General features: G+C 44.0%; 1 protein-coding gene across 2 annotated transcripts in view; it reads left to right on the top strand.

Moving 5' to 3' along the window:
• The window catches only part of LOC145341758 (transcription initiation factor TFIID subunit 4-like), a 309,168-nt gene that overhangs the window by 78,372 nt on the left and 212,486 nt on the right, over nt 1–18,310 (top strand). The window contains exons 4-9 of one of the 2 annotated variants that reach the window (XM_080186669.1): nt 624–824; nt 964–1,008; nt 6,160–6,282; nt 7,628–7,717; nt 8,871–9,131; nt 12,793–12,886. In XM_080186669.1, coding sequence (XP_080042795.1) covers nt 624–824; nt 964–1,008; nt 6,160–6,282; nt 7,628–7,717; nt 8,871–9,131; nt 12,793–12,886 — 814 coding nt within the window. The remainder of the gene's footprint in view (nt 1–623; nt 825–963; nt 1,009–6,159; nt 6,283–7,627; nt 7,718–8,870; nt 9,132–12,792; nt 12,887–18,310) is intronic. The other variant, XM_080186670.1, reaches the window with a different exon arrangement.

Below are 18,310 nucleotides of genomic sequence, written 5' to 3'. Positions count from 1 at the left end.
TGCGACGAAAGGACCAGCCACCATGTTCCCAATGTAATAAGTAATTACCAATGATGTCGAAAATGAAGGGAAGTCTAGAGTAGAGCACAAGAACCGAAGAAATTGGAGCAGGAGTTGGCCATTCTGTCCTTCAAACCCACTTGATTATTCAATAAGATCATGGCTGATCCACCTCTCCACTTCCCTGCACTATCTTCATATCCCTTAATTCCCTTAAAACCCAAAAACCTATCCGTTTCTGTCTTGAATATGCTCAATAGCCAACATGCATAGTTCTCTAGGGTAGACAATTCCAGAGATTCAGAACCCCCTGACTATCTCAGTCTGAACTGATTGACATCTTATTCTAGGGACTGTGATCCTGTGTTCAAGACTTTCCAGCCAAGGAAACATCCTCCCAGCAAGAAAGATCCTGTTAGGTCCCTTAATCTGACAATCTGGCTGCAAGGTGATAAAATTCTGCTCTGGTCAGTTCTGATGAAGAGATCATCAATCTGAAATCTGTTTCTCCCTCCATCGATGCTGCGAGAGTGCTTAATGAGGATTTTCCACTTTTATTTCGGATAAGAATATTTTCCACCTGCTGTTGAGATTTAAGGTTGCTGTTTTGTTGTCTGTTGCAGGTATCTGGCCGTATCAATACTCCCCAGACTGTGTATACAACCACCTTATCTGGTGCGGGCACCCATCATACTGTCGTATCTCAAGCCCCAACCCAGACCTCCACTTCACCTCAGTCCCAGTCTGCAAACAAGACACAAGTGCAAGTCCACCCTCAAGTTGTACCCAGCTCCCCGCTGCCAGGAACACCAACAGTTACTCAGGTCACTATTGTTACAGTGATTTTTCTGGGAAAACTCTTTTAAAAAATTGACTTTAATGATTGTCTTCACAAGATATAAGACGGGCTGATGAATGTATTAAATGGTGTTTGTGTTTTTCTTGTCTCCTCCCCTATTCTAGGTATCCCTGGCACCACGTTCTGCACCCTTGGCAAGAGCTGGACAGGTAACTTAGCCTCAGAGGATGTCACTCTTCGGCAGGCTGCTGGGATCCGTGTGACAGTGATCTGAACTGGGAGTGACTTATTGTATTCATTCATGGGATGTGGGCATTGCTGGCTAGGCCAGTATTTATTGCCCCTTCCTAAGTACCCTTGAGAAGGAGGTGATGAGCTGCCTTCTCGAACTGCAGCAGACCATGTGGTGTAGGTTCACCCATGGTGCTGTTAGGGAGGAAGTTCCAGGGTTTTGACTCAGCTACAGTGAAGAAACAGCAATGTATTTCCAAGTCAGGATGGTGAGTGGCTTGGAGGGGAACTTGCAGGCGATGGTGTTCCCATGTGTCTACTGCCTTCATCCTTCTAGATGGTAGCAATCATAAGTTGGAAAGGTGCTGCCTAAGGCGTCTTGATGAGTTTCTCCAGTGCATACACACAAACATACACATGGATTCGGGGCTTTTCAAGCCTGCTCCGCCATTCATTAAGATCATGGCTGTTCTGATTGTAATTTCAACCCCACATTTCTGCCTATCCCCAAAAACCTTTCACCCCTCGTTGGTAAGAATCTATCTAGCTCTGCCTTAAAAATATTCAAAGACTGCTTCCACCACCTTTTCAGGAAGAAAATTCTCAAGGCTTATGACCCTCTGAGAGAAACATTTCTTGTCATCGCTGGCTTAAATGAGCGACACCTTATTTTTAAAATGTGACCCTGGTTGTAGATTATCTGGCCAGGAACACAGAAAGGTTAAGTGAGTAGACAAAATAACCTCTCCACATCTACCCTGTAAATATCCCTCAGGATCCAAAAGGTTTTGATCAAGTTGCGTCTCACTCTTTTAAACTCTAGTGGATATAAAGCTAACCTCTCTAACCTTTCCTACATATGGCTTTAGTCTACTGAACTTCTTTGAATTGCTAAAGCATTAACATTTTTTCTTAAATAAGGAGACCAGTACTGTACACAATACTGTAGATGTGGTTGTCACCGATGTCCTGTACAACTGAAACATAACCTCTCTATTTTTGTAATTAATTCCCCTCACAATAAGCAATATCATTCTGCTGGCTTTCCTAATTGATTGCTGTATTTTGTGCTAGTCTTTGGTGATTTATGCACTAGGATACCAGATCTCTGTACCTCGGACCTTTGCAATCTCTCACTGATTCGATAATAGGCTTTTTATTCTTCCTGCCAGAAATGGACAATTTCCCATTTTCCCACATTATATTCCATTTGTCAGATTTTTGCCCACTCACTTAGCGTCATCTATGTCCCTTTGTATAAACTCTTACCTTTTCTTGATAACATACCTTCCTCTCTGGTGTAATTATGGTTAGAAGTCTCACAACACCAAGTTAAAGTCCAAGAGGTTTATTTGGTAGCAAACACCACAAGCTTTCGGAGCGCTGCTCTTTTGTCAGGTGAGTGGGGAATTCTGATCACAAACAGGGCATATAAAGGCACACACTCAGTTTACAGAATACTGATTAGAATGCGAGTCTTTACAGCTCATCAAGTCTTAAAGGTGCAGACAATGTGAGTGGAGATCACATTAAGAATAGGTTAAAGAGATGTGTATTGTTTCCAGACAGGACAGTAAGTGAGATGTTATAAGCCCAGGCAAGTCATGGGGGTTACAAATAGTGTGACATGAACCCAAGATCCCAGTTGAGGTCATCCTCATGTGTGTGAAAAATGGCCATCAGTCTCTGCTCAGCGACTCTGTGCTGTTGTGTGTCGTGAAGGCCACCTTGGAGAACGTTTACCCGAAAATCAGAAGTTGAATGCCCGTGACCACTGAAGTGTTCGCCAACAGGAAGAGAGCAGTCTTGACAATCACCAGGCAAGACCATTCTTTTCCTGTTGGTGAACGCTTCAGCGGTCATGGGCATTCGGTCTCTGATCTTCAGGTAAACGCTCTCCGAGGCGGCCTTCACGACACATGACAGCGCAAAGTCGCTGAGCAGAGACTGATAGCCAAGTTCCACACACATGAGGACGGCCTCAACCGGGATCTTGAGTTCACGTCACACTATTTGTAACCCCCATGACTTGCCTGGGCTTATAACATCTCACTTACTGTCCTGTCTGGAGACAATACACGTCTCCTTAACCTATACTTAATGCTATCTCCACTCACATTGTCTGCACTTTTAAGACTTGATGAGCTGTAAAGATTCGCATTTTAATCAGTATTCTGTAAACTGAGTGTGTGCCTTTATATGCCCTGTTTGTGATCAGAATTCCCCACTCACCTGACGAAGGAGCAGCGCTCTGAAAGCTAGTGACGTTTGCTACCAAATAAACCTGTTGGACTTTAACCTGGTGTTACATAAGAACATAAGAACATAAGAAATAGGAGCAGGAGTAGGCCATCTCGCCCTTCGAGCCTGCCCTGCCATTCAGTAAGATCATGGCTGATCTGTCGTGGCTCAGTTCCACATTCCCGCCCTCTCCCCATAACCCTTAATCCCCTCGCTTATCAAAAACCCATCAACCCGCGTCTTAAAAATATTTAACGAGGCAGCCTCCACCGCCTCAACGGGCAGAGAATTCCAGAGATTCACCACCCTTTGAGTGAAGAAGTTCCTCCTCAACTCTCTTCTAAACCACCCCCCCCTTTATCTTGAGGCTGTGCCCCCTAGTCCTACTGTCCTTTCTGAGCGGGAAGAGTCTCTCCACCTCTATCCTATCCATCCCATTCATCGTCTTATACGTCTCAATGAGATCTCCCCTCATTCTTCTAAACTCTAATGAGTACAAGCCTAGTTTATTCAGCCTCTCCTCAGAGCTCAACCCCCTCAACTCCGGTATCAGCCTAGTAAACCTCCTCTGCACTCCCTCCAAGGCCAAAATATCCTTGCGTAAGTACGGCGACCAAAACTGCACACAGTACTCCAGCTGCGGCCTCACCAATGCCCTATACAGCCGCAGCAAGACCTCCCTACTTTTATATTCAATCCCCCTCGCTATGAAGGCCAGCATCCCATTTGCCTTCCTGACCACCTGCTGCACCTGCAGGCTGGGTTTTTGCGACTCATGCACAAGGACCCCGAGGTCCCTCTGCACCGTTGCCTGCTTCAGTTTTTCACCACATAAGTAATAGTCCTTCCTACCATTATTCCTACCAAAGTGGACTACCTCGCACTTACCAACATTAAATTCCATTTGCCATTTCCTGGCCCATTCGCCCAGCCTATCCAGATCCTTCTGCAGACTCTCCACACCCTCCGCACAATTTGCCGTTCCACCAATCTTGGTGTCATGTTGTGAGACTTCTTACTCTGTTTACACCAGTCCAACACCGGCATCTCCACATCATAATTATGGTTGACAGGGTGAGTTTGCCATTGACATTTCTGGTACTTTGGTCAATGTGTCAGTCCGGTTTCATTCTTTATTGATTTTTTTTTAGTGATTGTGATGCATCTGAGACTCCTGTTCCTACTCCTATGGAGGAGATGCCTATGATTAACGTGCCAATATCCTATAGCCCTGTGGTGCCAGACACACTGCCATAAACTAACTCTCAGAGCAAACAAATACATCCCTTCGTAATTTATGAGTGTAATGCCTGAGACTACTTTTACAGTTTTTGTGAAGGGACTTTCAGCTGTTCGTTCAGTAGATGAATACATCATTCAGTTCGAGACTGAATCTTGAAGCTCAGGAGGAGTCCAGACTATCTCAGCCATCTGTGCTATGCTAACTGAAGCCAGCCACAGCAGCAGCACAGCGCTGGGCCTAATAAAAATCAAGTTCGATATTCATTTGCTTTGATTTATTATTGTCGCATGTATTATCATACAGTGAAAAGTATTGATTCTTGTGCTATAGAGACAAAGCATACTGTACATAGAGAAGGAAAGAAGAGAGTGCAGAATGTAGTATTACAATCATAGCTAGGGCTAAAGAAATGTCAACTTAATGCAAGATAAGTCCATTCAAAAGTCTGACGGCAGCAGGGAAGAAGCTGTTCTTGAGTCGGTTGGTACGTGACCTCAGACTTTTGTATCTTTTTCCTAATGGAAGAAGGTGGAAGAGAGAATGTCCGGGGTGTGTGGGGCCCTTAATTATGCTGGCAGCTTTGCTGAGGCAGCGGGAAGTGTAGACAGAGTCAACGGATGGGAGGCTGGTTTGTGTTTTATTGGACTACATTCACGATCTTTTGTAGTTCCTTGTGGTCTTGGTCAGAGCAGCAGCCATACCAAGCTGTGATACAACCAGAAAGAATGCTTTCTATGGTGCATCTGTAAACATTGGTAAGAGTCATAACTGAAATGCCAAATTTCCTTAGTCTTCTGAGAAAGTAGAGGCGTTGGTGTGCTTTCTTAACTATAATGTTGGCCTAGGGGGAACAGGACAGGTTGTTGGTGATCTGGACACCTGAAAACTTGAAGCTCTCAACCCTTTCTACTTCGTCCCTGTTGATGTGGACAGGGGTTGTTCTCCTTTTCACTTCCTGAAGTCAATTACAATCTCCTTTGTTTTGTTGACATTGAGGGAGAGATTATTGTTGCCGCATCAGTTCACCAGATTCTCTATCTCATTCCTGTACTCTGCCTCGTCATTGTTAGAGATCAAATCAACCAGTGTTGCCATTCCTGTTCAATGTCTTGTATTTCTGCCTGTGGTTTCTGTCAGTCTGCCTGGCTGAAGTATTGTAGCACTTTAGGAGTTACCTGGGGCTGAATAGAAACTGTCTCGATCTTTAATTTCTGGGCTATATCTTCAGATTTTATTTATGTGCATGGCTGATTGCTCAATGATTTATGCCAAGTCTGCCATAGGTAATCTTTGTTCTGAGCCTGTGCCAGGAGGTATTTCACCTCGTTGCTGTCTGAACTGTAGAGACGCCTCCATGACCCTCACCCTTTCTTACTTTTCACCTTGCTGAGAAGATCATCTTTGTTAGTCCCTGGCTGGTCATCAGAGAATTGAAAATTGAATTTGAGTTGTTGATGGGTGAATAACAGAAATGAGGAGTACCTTGCAAGTAGCGTAGTGAGAAATCCTTTCTGAAGGCAATGCTTCCAGTCTTCTGTGTGCAGAATGTTGACACACCGGAGCCTTCAGAAGGTCAGGGAAGAGGGAGAAGAGAGGTCAATAAATTCTTGTGATTAATGTGCATTATTTCTTCTTTTAAATCTAGGAAATGCAAGAAAATGTGAAGAAGTGCAAGAATTTTCTGGCAACCTTGATTAAACTTGCATCTCACAGTGGACAGTCTGCAGACACTTCCCGGAATGTGAAAAGTCTTGTTCAAGATCTGTTGGCAAGTGGCAGAGCTTGCCTCTAACTGAGTTTATAATAGTAATTGTAATTTCCATGAAATATCAGCCTCTCCCATTGTGAGGTTAGCCTGAATGTGGACCAAATTTCCTGGATTTATTTAAAATGCACTGCCAAGCTTATTGTGTCTGTATATTGCTAGAAAGGCAAAGAATGTTAATGCACTAAGTAAGGACCAAAGTCTGTGTCTGTCTGTCTGAGCAAAAATTTATGGCATTAAATAACAATATTTTCCATTGAAATCCTCCAATGCATGCACGCTGAAGTGGCAGTCAGAGGTTGCAGTATTGTGCTACCCTTCACTTTGTAATCTACAAGTGGAGTTTCAATAAGCGCCTGATAAAGTGGTTCTTGAAGAAATTGTTGAGTAGACAGCATAGAGTGGGAATGAGTAACTTTTCTCACAAGAGGGAGCTGTGATGAGACCCAGAGACTTGCACTTAAGTCTTATACTCCTGTACACACAAAGCATCTGGACATGGGGGATTGAATTACTGCAGCAATTATTGCTGCTGTAGAACTGTTGAACACTTAACCATGAAGAAAGGTGGAGTAATAGATTTGGTTGAAAAATAGCAATAGAAATATAACTTCGTTTGCAATAAAAGAATTGAGTGCAGGTACAGTCCTTCCTGGTTGCATGCAGGAAAGGATAAATTATAATTCTACAATGGGGCACTCTAGAAGAGCAAATTGGTATATTTGTAAAGTGCAGGAAGGTCAGAGTGCAGTTTTGTCACCTCCTTTACTAAAATAATCATGATGGAGCTACAGCATAGATTCCCTGAGATGAAACGGGGGAAGAGAGGATAAACTTACAATGGCAGACTCCCCACACTGAAGCTGAAGTAGTAGAGGGGATATGTATGATTAGCACAAGAGACATGGTAGCAGGCATTGGCCATTCAGCCCTTCAAGCCTATTCTGTCGTTCTGTTAGATTATGATCTGTACTGTAACTCCATTGCCCTCTTAGCACCATTTTCCTTAATAGCCTTGCTTAGCAAAGTTTGATTGAATTCTATTTTGAAAGTTCCAGTTGACCTCCAGTGTTCACAAGCTTTCATGGTGGCTGGGTGGGGGCATGGGGTGGTATGCAGGGGAAATGTTTCCAATTTCCATTAGCTACCCTTTGTGTGAAGAAGTGCCCCCTAATGTCAGTCCTAACTGGCTCATATGGGAAGCATGTGGAATGCATCACCATAAGCACATACTGAAACTGAAAAATCTGAAGGAGCTGCATGGCACTCCAATCCAAGAGAAATGGACTGAAATTAAACATGCTGCAAATTATATGAAAAATCGTAACTCTCTTTCTCTCTTTTGAAGGATTCTAAGATTGAACCAGAAGAGTTCACAAACAGACTTCAGTCAGAGCTTAAATCATCCCCACAGCCATACCTGGTGCCTTTTCTCAAGGTGTGGTACGAGTAGAAACAGGATGTATATTTTTAACGGCGATCTGTGTGCACTTTTATACATCTACAGGTCCTGTAAGAATTGGACACCCTGCAGCTTCTTTCATAGTAAGAAAATCCTGCTGGATACAGAGTAAAACTCTCTTTAGCCTCCCATTAAACTCTCCTGGGGCAGGAACAGCAAGGGTTAGAGAGGGCGTGAAGCTGATTTTAATCATACAGTTTAACCCAATTCTCTGAACAGTGAGACTTTGATTTCTCATATTAGTCATGGGCAAAAGGTTACTGAATTAGTGTGGATGAAGATTGAGGGTGAACTCCATGTTGTAGCTGCAGTGTGCGAGCTTGTCTGTACCTAGACTGAACAGGGAATGACTTTCCAATCTTAAAACCAGGCTGTCAGCACTTTGACTAAAATTATGATCAGACTGCTTGTATATAGGGTTGTTCTGAGGTTGTGAACTTGACTTTCATTTGTGGATAATTTACACTTGAATTATTGTGAGTAGCTGTTATATCTTGGGGGTGGGAGGGAGCTGGAGGCGGAGGGTGGGGGCAGGGGGGAGTAGCTTGTAGCTGACCTTGAAAGGCAGATTTCCAGTTTGAGTCTTCAATTTGTTATTGGTAATTGGAGAGCAGTGGGGATGCTGGATTGACCCAGTGGCTCTGAAAAAGAGAGAAAATCCCAGGAGTTCCACCTGACTATCACTTGCTGGAAAATGAATGTGTTAACATCAGGAGGAGTGGGGATCAGGTGGGGTGTATTTCTCTCAGTTTTACAATCTGCAGGCATTCCTTTGGGTACATGTGAATATTGGGGAGGAGAAGACAGAGTCTCCACTTATTCTTTGTCAGTTTTTAAGCAGTTATGACTCTTTTCCTTGCTGCTGGTCAGAAATCTTTGTCATTTTGAGTGAATTGGGAATTTGCCCATTTGTTGGAGGCGTGCTGTGGGATAGAGACTGTAGACAGCTCCTTAAATCTTGAAGAATTTAGAATATTAAATCTTTCTTGAGACTTTGTCCTTTTCCTGTGTCAAAAATTGATATATAAGATACAAGTAGTTTTAGCAACAGGTGTATATCTTGTTTACAAAGGAACAGTTGGCAGTTGAATTATTGTTTAATCATGACCTGCTTGTTGTCTTCCCACAGAAAAGTTTGCCAGCTTTGAGGCAGTCTCTGGTCCATAATCAGCAGTGCATCCTGCAGGTAAATCAGCAACCTCAGCAGCCGCAGGTAGTGGCCTCTGCACCGACCACATCTACAGCACAGTCAACAGCGACAGTCACCAGTGTTGTGGCCGGACCACCTGTACGAGTACGGCAGCCCATCACCAATAACACACTCTCAGGAACAAAAGCAACAACACAGGCACACATCAACTTAGCACAACAAGGGCGGAGTACACAGATGGTATGTGGTAACCTTGAGTAACACAGTAAACAAATGGGTGAGTCTGGGACAATTTGGGGTTTAAAAGGTTCAACTGCAGGAAATCTGAAGTAAGAGCAGAGAACACTGAAAATCTACACAAAATGCAGCGGCAGTGGGATTGGAGAAGGCATGTAGGCTGGCAGAACCTAGCAAAACACATTGGGGATAGGAGAAAGCAACAGGTAAAGGTGAGGAGGATAGGCACTGCAGCTGGAACGAAGAAACTAACGGTTTTAAAAGCAGAAAAAGGGGTAAGAGTGCACTTTTAAAAGCAGAAGTCATAATACGACTTCGAAAGACATCAGACTAGAAACTAGTCAAACATTAAAATGAAAGGGAGGAAATATTGAAGTTTTATCTTGAATTGGGGAATTTGTACATGGGGATGATCATAAGACAAACAGTATCTGTGTGAGCTTTTGATGTACATTTTATCCAAGGAGTAATCGACATCCTTCATTGGACAAGTATGTTATCCTGTGTGGAATTTCCTCTATTATATGCTGAATAACACTCAACAGAGCATAACCCAGTTACCATGTGCTTACTCTGGACAGGGAAAGAATGTTTATGCTGTGTAATTCTGATGCTGCCTTTCAGAAGCAGAACTGCATTCTAACAACAGTGTATTAATGAGGCTGAAATTTGGATCCAAGTGGAATTTATCAATCTGTGTTCAATAATCTTTTTGTCACTGCTAAATTTAATGGCATGCTCCTCATTTCAAATGTGACAACCGTTACCTGTGTGAGGTACGCACGTGTATTAGAGCACAGTGTACTTTAGCCAGGGTTTAGTGTGGTGTTTGAGGGCATTGTTCAAACCCTACTGCTCGATTGACTGAGAGTCTCTGAAGCAAAACCTCTTGCCTTAAAAAGTAAATTGGAAAGTGATAAATCGATCGGTTGTACCTCTGGCAAGTCCCCTGGTTTTCTTTAGCAAACTTGCAATTCGCCTTGAGATGTGAAAACTTTAAGAAAGTGTCTGCTGCATTTCAATTTGAAACCAAGTCAGCAAAAATTTACTAGTCACTCAAACATCTTTTATTGTCCAGTTGAATGGCATTCTTTAATTCAGAATCACATCAGTGATCTTATCATTTTCAGGTCTGTTAATCTAAATCCCTTGCTCTGTCGGGTTTCTGCATGGCAGGTAGTTCCCACACTCAGACTGTCATCATAAAAATGATGTGGAGGTGCCAGCGTGGACACAGTAAGAAGTTTCACAATACTAGGCCAAAGTCCAACAGGTTTATTTAGTATCATGAACTTCAGAGCACAGCTCCTTCACCAGTCCCTCCATCCCACTCACCTGATGAAGGAGCAGCGCTCTGAAAGCTTGTGCTACAAATAAACCTGTTGGACTTTAATCTGGTGTTGTGAGACTTCCAATCATAAAAATGTTCAAAAACAAAATGAGGAGCAAAATGGCTGCTGTTCAAGATTTGGAAGATGCCTCAGGAGTTGGGGTAAAGGGGTATCCCATTTCACAAAGCTGGTGGAAGTCAGGTGGTGGGATGTCACTTTCATAGGGGCGCAGGGGGTTGGGCTGTTGCTCTTTCATGGGGAACAGGGGAAGTGGGTGTTGTTGGGGAACAGGGAGGTGGGTGTTGTTGGGGAACGGGGGAGGTGGGTGTTGTTGGGGAACAGGGAGGTGGTATGCTGTGGGGAACGGGGGAGGTGGGTGTTGTTGGGGAATGGGGGGGTGGGTGTTGTTGGGGAACGGGGAGATCGTGTGCTGTTGGGGAACGGGGAGGTTGGGTGTTGTTGGGGAATGGGGAGGGTGGGTGCTGTTGGGGAATGGGGAGGTGGGTGTTGTTGGGGAACGGGGAGATGGTGTGCTGTTGGGGAATGGGGGGGGTGGGTGCTGTTGGGGAACGGGGAGATGGGTTTTGTTGGGGAACGGGGAGGTGGGTGATGTTGGGGAACGGGGAGGTTGGGTGTTGTTGGGGAACGGGGAGATGGTGTGCTGTTGGGGAACGGGGAGGTTGGGTGTTGTTGGGGAATGGGGAGATGGTGTGCTGTTGGGGAACGGGGAGGTGGGTTTTGTTGGGGAACGGGGAGATAGAACATAGAGATGGTGTGCTGTTGTTGGGGAATGGGGAGGTGGGTGATGTTGGGGAACGGGGAGATGGTGTGCTGTTGGGGAACGGGGAGGTGGGTTTTGTTGGGGAATGGGGAGGTGGGTGATGCTGTTGGGGAATGGGGAGGTGGGTGTTGCTGTTGGGGAACGGGGAGGTGGGTGTTGCTGTTGGGGAACAGGGAGGTGGGTGTTGCTGTTGGGGAACAGGGAGGTGGGTGTTGCTGTTGGGGAACGGGGAGGTGGGTGTTGCTGTTGGGGAACGGGGAGGTGCGTGTTGCTGTTGGGGAACGGGGAGGTGGGTGATGCTGTTGGGGAACGGGGAGGTGCGTGTTGCTGTTGGGGAACGGGGAGGTGCGTGTTGCTGTTGGGGAACGGGGAGGTGCGTGTTGCTGTTGGGGAACGGGGAGGTGGGTGTTGCTGTTGGGGAACGGGGAGGTTGGATGTTGCTGTTGGGGAAGGGGGAGGTGGGTGTTGCTGTTGGGGAACGGGGAGGTGGGTGTTGCTGTTGGGGAACGGGGAGGTGGGTGTTGCTGTTGGGGAACGGGGAGGTGGGTGTTGCTGTTGGGGAACGGGGAGGTGGGTGTTGCTGTTGGGGAACGGGGAGGTTGGATGTTGCTGTTGGGGAACGGGGAGGTGGGTGTTGCTGTTGGGGAATGGGGAGGTTGGATGTTGTTGTTGGGGAACGGGGAGGTGGGTGTTGCTGTTGGGGAATGGGGAGGTTGGATGTTGCTGTTGGGGAACGGGGAGGTGGGTGTTGCTGTTGGGGAACGGGGAGGTTGGATGTTGCTGTTGGGGAACGGGGAGGTGGGTGTTGCTGTTCAATGGTAGGGTGGGAATGAGATAGGTAGTGTTATTTCTTGCTGGGGATGGGGATGTCTATAAGTGAGATGCCCCTGTTTTACGGTGAAGTTGTGGGATGCAGAATGTCTCCATTTAGTGGGATGGGAGGCATAGCACCCCTGTTTTGTCTGAGGTTGGGTTTGCCTTTTTATCAGTGATGTTTCAGGTGGTACGGCACCTGGTGTTTCAGTGGGTCCGTGGAAGATGGGATGTTCATTAATGTGCTTGGTGAATGATGTTGCAAAACAATTTCTTGTTCAATTTTGTTGCCTCGCTGAAATGTGAAACTTGGCTGTTGGCTGAGAGTTAACCTGAGGCTTCTGAAGGAATTTTCATTTGAAGAAAGAGTAGAATGTTGCTTCAGTGAAAAGCTATGCATTTAAACTGCAGTATGTGGGCTTGTATGGTGCCTGTGTGATGAAGATGGTGCTTGGTTTTCTGATGTTGTGCATGATATTTGGAATTACTATGCGTGGGTGAGATGTGGGGGAAACATCAAATTCTCCAGTACAGTGACCCTTCTTTCCAATAATCTGGGTTTGTGTGAAGGGCTGAGGTGTGTTTGCAGGGGGCTTCACAAGAACTGTCTAAAAGCTGCTTTTGCATGGTATGCACAGTTGGCAAAGTGGAATCCAGACACAAGTATACTGGGAGATCCTCAGCCATTTATGTAAGGAATATTATATCCAAAATCTCATATCACCTATTTTTTTCACAGATCGTACAGTCTCCAGTACAGACAGTGAAAAGGCCACCTGCTGTAGGAGCTCAAGTGAGATTGCCAGTGGTTATCACCCCGTCTGTCAGACCAGGTATGATCAGCAATGACCTGCTCTTGTTGATTGGTAATGTCGCATCAACATCGTCTCATCAATTTTAGCACTGTTCGGTAAATAACCCCCATCTCGTACCAGAGTAAAATACTCTGGATATTGGAAATCTGAAATCAAGGCAGAATGCTGAGAAGGCACAGCAGGTATGGGAACATTTAGTTTTATTCTTTTGTGGGACGTGGGTATCACTGGCAAGTCCAGCATTTGTTCCTCATCCAGAATTGCCCTTGTACCAAGTGAGTTGAGAGGCCATTTCAGAGCAGTCAGGCACATTGCTTAAGGTCTGGAGTCGCATGTCGGCCAGACTGGTAAGGATGGCAGGCTTCCTTCCGTAATCGAGGGTTTCACAGTCAACCATTACTGAGATAACTTTCAGTTATGAACTGTATTAATTTAATCCAAATTCCAACAGCTGCCATGATGGGATTTGAACTTGTGTCCCCAGGGGATGCTTTCTATGCGGTGATGTTACCACTATGCCAGCATCTCCCTCTCTCTATGGAGAGATAGTGTCTCAGGTCAATGACTTATTGTCTCTTACGCATTCTCTGACCATCTCTTACTTCTTCCTTATTTCAATTTCACTTTTTTTCAACTGTTTCTTCTTATTTTGGAATCAACACATTTGAAATTTTTGGTGACTGTTGGGTTTGAAGACCAGGTAGAGCAAGCACATGGGCAAGCATAGGAAATAGGGGTGGATCATGTTCCCTCAAGCCTGCTCAATATTTAGTAAGATTATAGTTGATCTTATACATCAACTCCACTTCCCCACCTTTCCTTCCCTAAAATGTACTGAGATTTGCCTTGAATATACACAACAGCTGAGTATCCACTGTCTTCCGGGGAGGGATTTGTATCTTGGAAAGCAGTCCTTGGTACTGTGTTTTGGGATGTTATAACCATGCATCACCAAGGGCAGTAGACAAATTTTATCTCTTGTTGACTTACTTGCCAAGTTTCTGATCTGAACTGGTTTAATATGAGGGGCAGTTAGCCCAAAGAGAGGAGAATTTGTAGATGTATGATCCAGTGGCGTTCCTAGTTTACTTGCTTCACTCATCTCCAGGTATTTGTTTTGCATTTAATTTTCTTTATTGGAGATTCTAACTTGTGCAGTACTGTGGTCATGTTGTGTCTTATTCAACAACAACTTATTTTTGTGTTGTACCTTCAGAGTGGTAAAATGTCCCAAGATGCTTCACAGCAGCATTATAACCACAAGTGGACATTGAGGATAGTAGGATAAATGACAAAAAGCTTGGTCAGAAAGATGGTTTTCAAGGAGTAACTTAATGAGGCAAGAAGTGAGTGGGGTTTAGGGAAGAAATTCCAGAGCTTTGGCCCTTTGCATATTAAGACCACCAATCCTGACCTATTAACTTGAACTAAAGTTAAACCCTGGACATTCTCTGTTCCACCTTCTTCCTTCGAGAAAAAGATTCAAAAATCTGAGGTCATGTACCAACCTCAAGAAAGCTTTTTCTCTGTTGCCAATGGACCTACCTCATATTAATTTGATCTTTCTCTACACCCTAGCTATGACTGTCACACTACATTCTGCACTCTCTCCTTCTGTATGAATGGTATGCTTTGTCTGTATAGTGCGCAAGAAAGAATACTTTTAACTGTATGTTAATACATGTGACAATAATAAGTCAAATCAAATTAAAGTGAGCTTTGATGAAGAATCACCCAGGTTTGAAGCATTGGCTCTATTCTCTCTTCACAGATGCTATCAGTCCTGCTGAGATTTTGCAGCATTTTCTGTTTTTGTTTCATATTCCAGCACCCACGTGCTTTTATTTCCTCAGTAAAGACAGATTCAAAGTATTTATTTCATTCCTCAGCCATACCCTCTGCATAAGTGTCTCTATTTGATCTCCAGTTGGCTCCAGCCCTCTTCCAACTACACTTATACTATTGAAGACTCTTAAATTCCCCTTGATTAGTTGCCAGTCTTTCTCATACTGTTATTTTTGTTCATTTCTTTTTTCACTGCCTCTCTAAAGTTTCTACAAACCGCCTCTTCTCACTTATTAACTTGATAGATCTCACATTCTCTTTTCCTGCTTCATCTTACCCTTTATGGATAGACATAGAAAATATATTTCCATTGCAGGGGAAACCAGGTGTTTTGCGGGGTGGGGGGGGGGCATACTTATAAGAACAAAGAACAAAGAAAATTACAGCACAGGAACAGGCCCTTTGGCCCTCCCCGGCTCAACTAAAACCCCCTACCCTTCCAGGGACCATATCCCTCTATTCCCATCTCATTCATGTATTTGTCAAGACACCCCTTAAAAGTCACTACTGTATCCGCTTCCAGTACCTCCCCCGGCAACGAGTTCTAGGCACCCACCACCCTCTGTGTAAAAAAACTGCCTCACACATCTCTTTTAAAACTTGCCCCTTGCACCTTTAACCTATGCCCCCTAGTAATTGACTCTTCTACCATGGAAAAAAGCTTCTGAATATCCACTCTGTCCATTACCTATCATACTCTTGTAGGCTTCTATCAGGTCTCCCCTCAACCTCCGTCGCTCCAGTTAGAACAAACCAAGTTTCTCCAACCTCTCTTCATAGCTGATGCCCTCCATACCAGGCAACATCCTGGTAAATCTTTTTTGTACCCTCTTCAAAGCCTCCACATCCTTCTGGTAGTGTGGTGACCAGAATTGAACACTACATTCCAAGTGTGGCCGATTAAGGTTCTATAAAGCTGCAACATGACTTGCCAATTTTTAAACTCAATACCCCGGCCGATGAAGGCAAGCATGCCGTATGCCTTCTTGACTACCTTCTCCACCTGCATTGTCACTTTCAGTGACCTGTGTACCTGTACACCCAGATCCCTTTGCCTATCAATACTCTTAAGGGTTCTGCCATTTACTGTATATTTCCTATCTGTATTAGACCTTCCAAAATGCATTACCTCACATTTGTCTGGATTAAACTCCATCTGCCGTTTGTCCGCCCAAGTCTCCAACTGATCTATATCCTGCTGTATCCTCTGATGGTCCTCATCGCTATCCACAAATCCACCAACCTTTGTGTCGTCCGCAAACTTACTAATCAATCCAGTTACATTTTCCTCCAAATCATTTATACATAATACAAACAGCAAAGGTCCCAGAACTGATCACTGAGGAATATGCCACTATACTCACTCATAAGATACTCACTCATAAATTCAGAAGAAATTCAATAGAAATCTCTTTATCCAGAGAGTCGTGAGAATGTGGAACTTGTTTCCAGACAATAATTGCATTTAGGGGATGCTAGATAAACACAAGAGGGAGAAAAGAATCAAAGGATATGATGACAGGCTGACAGTAAGTTGGGAGGAGACATATGTTGCATATAAGCATTGGCATGAATATTTTAGGTTGAATGGCGTGTGCCTGTGCTGCAAATGCAGTCTAGCCATAACTTCTAATAAGAAAGTATTCGCAGATGATGGGATTGAATTGTGAGAGAAGAGAGCAGGGAAAATATGTATATAGGTATTGTCCCAGTCATTCTTCCAGCACTGCTGTCGTGTCTTGTAAATGCAATGTACGCAGCCTCTTTAGTTAGGAGATATGGTACGCTCGTTAGAAGGATTTGTGCCAGAACCATTAGATCCAACTGTACACTAGATATTCATCCTTACAGCCAGGTTCCACAGTGAGACTCCAAATGGTGCCAATTAGACAGACTTGTCAGTCAATGTAATAAAAACCTCTGGGCTGTTGGTCTTGTGCTTGCACCGTATTTATATGTAATAAATGTATATAATATATGCTTGAGATCACTTGGGACAAACCAAACTCATTGTCCCAGGTTCTCCTCCCCCTTTTGGAACCTTTAAATGCAACACTGGGCAGAGTCTGAATTTCGGAAGTAACCTGGGAGCTGTACACAGCAGGCCTGGGGCAGGAAGCTACAGTCGTTATTTCTGGAAAATTTATGAATCAATTTTAAAGTCTGTAATTAAAATAGAAAACTGCTGTCAGATAATCTTCACCACACTGGAATAGATTGTTGGTTCCTAATTTCAGAACATGAGCATAATTTTTTAAGACCTAGTGTTTTCTGCTAGTATTGCAACATGTGAAGTCTGAGAGTTTCAATCTGTTCTTGTGATCCCCTACAGCTTGTGTGCTGCAAGAAGGAGAAGTTAAGAAAGTGAGAGACAGAAGTTTCCCATTATGTTTGGTTTAAAGGAAATCAGTATTAATAAGGAAATAATACTGGGAAAATTAATGGAATTAAAGGCTGACAAATCACCAGGGCCCAATAATCTACCTCCCAGAGTATGAAATGAAATGGCCCTGGGAATATTAAGTGCAGTGATGGTCATGTTCCAAAATTCTATAGACTATGGAACAATTCCTATAGATTGTAGGATGGCAGATGTAACCCCATTATTTAAAAAGGTGGGGACAGGAAAAAAGGGAGAATTGCAGAGCAGTTACCCTGATACCAGTAATGGGGAAGATGCTAGAGTATGTTGTAAGAGAGCGATAACAGAACATTCAGAAACATTAATGGGACTGGACAAAGCCAGCATGGGTTTATGAAAGGCAAATCAAACTTAACAATTCTACTGAAGTATTGAGGATGTAACTAGTAGACTAGACAAGGGAGAACCAATGGATGTGGTGTGTTTGGACTTTCAGAAGATTTTTGATAAGGTCCCTCCTCAGAAGTTAGTGGGCAAAATTAAAGCACGTGCGATAGGGGCTGTATTGACATGGATCGAGAATTGGTTGACAGATGGGAAGCAGAGAGTGGGAATAAATGGGTTTTTTTCTGAGTGGCAGGCAATGACTAGTGTGGTACCGCATGGATCAGCTGTTCACAACACGTATAAATGACCTGGATGAGGGAAATAAATGTAACATTTCCAAGTTTGCTGATGACACAAAACTGGGTGTAATTATGAGGAGGAAGCAAGGAGGCTTCAAGGTGATTGAGACAAGTTGTGGGCAAACACATGGCAGATGTAGTACAACATGGCTGAATGTGAAGTTCTACACCCTGAGAGAAAGGAAAAGTATTATTTAAATGGTAATAAATTGGGAAGTGTGGATGTACAGAGGTATCTTGGTGCCCTTGTACCAGTCAATGAAAGTGGAGAGGCAGGTGTGGCAATCAATTAGGAAGGCAAATGGTATGTTGGCCTTCATTGCAAGAGAATTTGCGTTAAGAAGTAGGGATGTCTTTCTACAGTTATACAGAGCCTTGGTGAGACCACGCATGGACTATGCATGCAGTTTTGGTCTCCCTTTCCAGGAAAGAATATACTTGCTATAGAAGGGAGTGCAACAGATCTTCACTAGGCTGATAGTGGGGTTGATTGGACTGTCCTATGAGCAGAGATTGGTTCGACTGGACCCATATTCATTGGAATTTAGA

Source organism: Carcharhinus amblyrhynchos, chromosome 4 (genome assembly GCF_965287045.1).
Source record: "Carcharhinus amblyrhynchos chromosome 4, sCarAmb.v2.hapA, whole genome shotgun sequence".
In the NCBI taxonomy this organism is placed as follows: domain Eukaryota; kingdom Metazoa; phylum Chordata; class Chondrichthyes; order Carcharhiniformes; family Carcharhinidae; genus Carcharhinus; species Carcharhinus amblyrhynchos.
The sequence above is the reverse complement of the archived record's forward strand: the minus strand, read 5'-3'. Positions and strand labels throughout refer to the sequence as shown.